At 42.1% G+C, this 5,718-nt stretch overlaps 1 protein-coding gene across 1 annotated transcript; it reads left to right on the top strand.

The window, feature by feature from the left end:
- The first annotated feature begins 3,029 nt into the window (after positions 1-3,029).
- On the top strand, positions 3,030-3,839 carry LOC121858863 (collagen alpha-2(I) chain-like). Its single transcript, XM_042355518.1, has one exon. The coding sequence runs from the start codon at positions 3,030-3,032 to the stop codon at positions 3,837-3,839; it is 810 nt and encodes a 269-aa protein (XP_042211452.1).
- The last annotated feature ends 1,879 nt before the right edge of the window (positions 3,840-5,718 follow it).

Here is a 5,718-nt window from a genome sequence, read left to right as displayed (position 1 = left end):
TCAACTGCAAGGTCTGATTGGCTCACTCTCGTCCTGCCCATGGACGCACTGGGCACTGAGGCTATCTGAGTATATTATTCACACACTGAGACGTGGATTCTGGGACTCTAGGAGATACCTAGAGGACTTTTATCTTCATTATTGGGTGTAGTTAACACCACTCCTCAGACTGATATTATCATGGCGTGTGTAGTTAATATTTCTTAAATAATTTTGATAATATTGTTTGAATGTTTGTGCCATTAGGTGGAACTGATACTGTGATTGATTCTTTTAATGCATCTGATTGTTCTTCATAATTCTGTCTCAGGTATAACCTTGTTCCCAAGTAGTAGTTTAAGTTAGGTTAGGAAATGTGCATCTGTTGAGGTGCTTATAATTTTTTTGAGTGCCCTTAAAGCCTATTCATTGTAGTATTTAATTTCTTAAAATTATTCTCTCAGTGACTGATATTATTTTGTTAGGCCTTAAGGCCTTCATGTGGGCGACAACATTTCTTAATACTTCAAATTTATTGTTGTTTGCTGTATTCTAATAATTTCTATGTCATGTTAACTTTTATTCCCCAAGTAGTGTTTAAAGTTTTAAGTTAAGAGATGCATATATTGGTGTACCATTATTTGATTGTGTTTGTAGTGTTGGAGGAATATATAATTGTCTAAATTTTACAGTGTGTCTCATTCATCCCAGTCACAGGCTTCCTCTTCCAGATGCACGGACAGTTCTTTGTGTAGTAGATTTAAGTGTTCTTGTGCTGGTTTGGGATTTTCTCAAGGGGCACTTCCTGCCTTTACCATCTATTAAATTTTAATAAACCCCAAGTCAAGTGATTAAGTCCATAAATTTCAAACCGGTTTGTATATATATATGTAAATATATATAACTAGATCACGCCTACAATTTGCGCATATATATATATATATATATATATATATATATATATATATATATATATATATATATATATATATATATTTATATATATATATATATATATATATATATATATATATATATATATATATTATATATATAATATATATATATATATATTATATATATATATATATATATATATATATATATATATATATATATATATATATTGTGTGTGTGTGTGTGTGTGTGTTTAGGCATCTAGTTAATTGACTGAAAAAATATAGTCATTTTATTAAATGCTTACCGTATTTGAACATTAAATTAAATATTTGATAATGCAAATAAAAAATAATTAACAATTGGCTCATGCAGGTTCATACGACTATTAACTATTTCACAAAAAAACAATTACCTCGATGACTTTATTGCTGAATTTGCCAACATTATTTACTATCAGGATTCTTAGTCGATTTTTTTTTGCAAGTTCAAGTGAGGATGACATCTTCTGTTACACTTCTCATTAGATTTTTTACAGAACACCAGTAACATATATATACTATATATATATTTGTATGAACTTTTAACCAAATTTATCATACTATAAATTTTTAACATATATCTTTCTGCTCAGTTAATGTAACACCCTCAACAAAACTCACTTTAAAGGAGTTATGGAAACTTCCTATAAAAGTAAAATCGTCCCTGACTTGTGACTCTAACTGTAGGCCTTAATACCTCAACCACCGCTCTGAGATAATTTATAATCTTAATCCAGTGGAGGTTGTTGACCTGTAGTGTTAAAAGATGACCCATGGAACATCGTCAGGATATCGTTGTTCCTCGTAGTGTTCCTGGCTTGTAGCTACGTTCATGATTCTGTGTCCTTGGTGCTCTGTGTGCAGTGCTCTTCTTCCTCGTCTCTATTGTATAATAAACTACTTCCCATTTGTTGACTTTTGTATACCTTGTTGAAACGATTAGCGTCTGTAAACATATAGTAGCCAGACCTGTCTCTTCCTTCCTTCCTTCTTCCTTTCATTTCCTCCTCCTTTCTTCCCTCCTTCCTCTAACTTTCTTCCTCCTTCCCCTCCTTTCTTCCTCCTTCCCTCTCCACTTATCTCCCATCTCTCCCCTTTCCTCCTCTTTTCACCTACAACTCTCAGGAAATATTTCGTTTGCTCTTTCATAGCCATATAAACTGACAAGCAGCTTGAAGAAAACTTCGTCCGACAGCTGCCTCACGCTAACTCTTTGGTCGGTTCCTTCCTGCTACTAAAATTCATATATACAATTGTATCTTGGGTTGCATTTAGTTTTTTTTCATTCTTAATTTGGTTGAAAGTTCTATTTTGTGTGTGTGTGTGTGTGTGTGTGTGTGTGTGTGTGTGTGTGTGTGTTTTACACTCTCTCAGAAGAAGCAATATCACCCTTCAACAGCCCTCCCTTTTCTACATTTCTACTAAAAATCAACATCACTGAAACGAATAGTGCTTAAACAAAAGATCTGAGAGCGTGTATGAAGGTGCAGGAAACAAGAGCAGCATTTAAACCATGCATACTACAGTGGGGGTCCCAGTGAACTGGGTCCCAGACAGGTGTGGAGTCCCAAACAGACTAATGTGGGTCAGGGCAGAGTGTGGATCCCAGGGCAGAGTGTAGGTCCCAGAACTTGATGTGGGTCCCAGGAGCAGACTAACAGGTCCCCAGACAGGTGTGATTACCCCCAGAGCAGACCTTTGCAGGGTGGGGCAGAGTGTGGGTCCCAGGGCAGGAGTGTGGAGTCCCAGGGCAGAGTGTGTGGGTCCCAGGGCAGAAGTGCTTGAGACCACTTGAGTGTGGAGCTAGGGGCAGACCCCTGTGGGTCCCAGGGCAGAGTGTGGGTCCCAGACCCAGGTGTGGGTCCCAGCCGAGTGCAAATGTGGGTCCCTGGAGTGTGGGTCCCAGAGCAAAATGTGGGTCTTGGGAGCAGAGTGTGGGTCTGGGCAGAGTGTGGGTCCCAGAGCAGACTATGGGTCCCAGACAGATGTGGGTGAGTGCAAAATATGGGTCCCAGACAGATGTGAGCCCCAGGGCAAAGTGTGGGTGGGGCAGAGTGTGGGTCCCAGGGCAGAGAGTGGGTCCCCAGACATGGTGTGGGTCCCCAGTGCAAAATGTGGGCCCAGACGGAGTGTGGAGTCCCAGGGCAAGGTGTAGGTCCCAGGGCAGAGTGCTGGGTCCCAGGGCAGAGTGTAGTCCAGAAAAAAGAGTGTAGGTCCCAGGGCAGAGTGTATGGGTTAAACAGTGGAGTGTGGGTCCCAGAGGCCAAGTGTAGGTCCCAGGGCCGAGTGTGGATCCAGGAGCCGAGTGTGGGTCCAGGATCAGTGTGGATCCCAGGGCCAGGTCATGGGTCCCAGGGCAGAGTGTGGGTCCCAGGAGCCGAGTGTAACAGGTCCCAGGGCCAGTGTGGGTCAGGATCAGAGTGGATCCCAGGGCCAGTGTGGGTCCCAGGGCAGAGTGTGGTGCCAGGGCCAGTGTGGGTCCCAGGGCAGAGTGTGGGTCCCAGGGCAGAGTGTGGGTCCCAGGAGCCGAGTGTGGGAGTCCCAGGACTGAGTGTGGGTCCAGGATCAAGTACTGGATCCCAGAACCGAGTGTGGGTCCAGGTCAGTGTGGATCCAGGGCCAGGTGGTCCCAGGGCCGAGGAGAATGTTGGGTCCCAGGGCCGAGGTGTGGGTCCACAGGATCAAGAGTGTGGATCCCAGGGGCCAGAGAGTGGCCAGGGGTCCCAGGCCAGGTGTGGTGCAGGAACAGTGTGGGTCCCAGGGCCAGTGTGGGTCCCAGGATCAAGTGTGGATCCCAGGGCCAGAGTGTGGAGTCCCCAGGGCCGAAGTGTTAGACAGTGGTGCTGGTGCCATTGCAAGTCCGCACCGACCATAAGTCCTCCCGCCACGCCTCCTAAATCTTATCCTACATCCTTCCTCTGACACACACACACACACACACACACACACACGAACATATCTGACCCCAGTCTCCTCTCTCTCTCTCTCTCTCTCCTCCAGAGTTCATATCTTCCCTCCTTCCCTACCTTTCCTCCCCATCCCTTCCCCTTCTTCTCTCATTCTTCTCTTTTCCTCCTCTTCTTCCCTTCTCCTCCCTTCCTCTTCCTCCTCCCCTGGAAATCTATCATGCAGTCCCCACACACCCAGGCATACAGTCTCTCTCTCTCTCTCTCTCTCTCTCTCTCTCTCTCTCTCTCTCTCTCTCTCTCTCTCTCTCTCTCTCCAAAACTCGTATCTTCTTCCTGCTCCTCCTCCTCCTCCTTCCCTCCCATAAGCACATCTTACAGTCAGACGCTATAATCCCGCCCATAAGCTATATGTCTCCAGCAGTACCGAGTTGTAACTCTCAATTGCCTTTGTTTTATTTGAGTAGGTTTAGGGGAGAGAGAGAGAGAGAGAGAGAGAGACTGTTCTGTTCGTGTAAGCGGCTTTAAGGGATAAAGAAAGACTTACGAATAATTAAGGACCAGAAACTAAGCACTGATTCTCTCTCTCTCTCTCTCTCTCTCTCTCTCTCTTTCACCAAACCAGACAGTCATTACACGTATTAACAATTGTTTTTTATGTGTATGATATTGTATGCATTATGTACGTGTGTGTGTTTGAGAAAGAATAAGAAATAGTAAGTACTGTGTATGTAGGTATGTATGTATGTATGTATGTATGTAACGTTAAGTGTGTGTGTGTGTATATATGAGTGAATGATATTATATCTATGTCTGTCTGTCTGTCTTTCTGTCTGTTAAAGGGAGTTGTTTATCAAGTTGTGAGATGTCTCGTATTGGTCCATCTGGGTGTAGCGCGTCAGGTCAGGTGTAGAGGAACAGGAGTATTGTTCAGCTACACCACCGGACACAAACATTCCATTATCTTTTTTTTTCAAGACTTAAGATAAAGGATCATTTAAATGTATTGTGTATTGTGAATGTGGATAATTTATAATAATAATAATAATTGACGGTTTATTGAAAAGTTCTGCAGCCGAGGCTGAAAATATACACTGGACATAAATGACTTATTACATACATTGGTGGTTTAACAAAAGCCTTCATTAGAGAAGGTAAAGGAACATACAGTGAACATACAGATTATTGTAGGTGTTGAACAAAAACGTAGTGTAGTAACTCCTCCCAGATGGTGTTAGGAGGGACCTGACGTAGTAATTCCCTCACAGATGTGTGTGTGTGTGCGTGTGTGCGTGCGTGCGTGCGTGGTGCGTGCGTGTGTGGTTGTGTGTGACATGACGGAGAGGAAGGGGTACGGTTCAACATCACGAGTTAAGATAGAAATAGATATCCTAGTTTCCCCACGAGAAAGAGTTTGTTTTTTCAGGGTGAGTTTGGCTTCATGTTTGTCAGTATAACCCTCTTGTTTTTGCCCAGCTGTTTAGCCTATCTCTCGTAACAAGGCTGACATGTGTTTTGCCTCTTACACCTGTTCTTTATTTTTGTTTCACTGAGCCTCCATTCATAAATTTCGGTACTACGACGGGAAATCTTATGATTGAACCATCGTAACATAGAATGATTAAAATTACTTCTTTTGCTTTATTAGTTTATATTTTTTTTTATAGGCAATACATTTCCTTCTTTTATTGTTTACTTTACTATCTAAATAATATTGACGTTAAAGACTATCTGTTTGTGTTGTAATATTCTGGGTTATGTTTTAATTATGTAACTTTTCTTCATTTTAATATCGGGTCTATTATATAAAATTTAAAATTACGTGTTTATAAAGCTAGGATATTTTTCACTCTATAGTCATATTTCACGTTAGATACTCTCATATTTACTGACAG

This window comes from Homarus americanus, unplaced genomic scaffold (genome assembly GCF_018991925.1).
Source record: "Homarus americanus isolate GMGI-L3 unplaced genomic scaffold, GMGI_Hamer_2.0 scaffold27585, whole genome shotgun sequence".
Taxonomy (NCBI): Eukaryota; Metazoa; Arthropoda; class Malacostraca; order Decapoda; family Nephropidae; genus Homarus; species Homarus americanus.
Note: the sequence above shows the minus strand (reverse complement) of the source record. Positions and strands in the feature narration are given on the sequence as shown.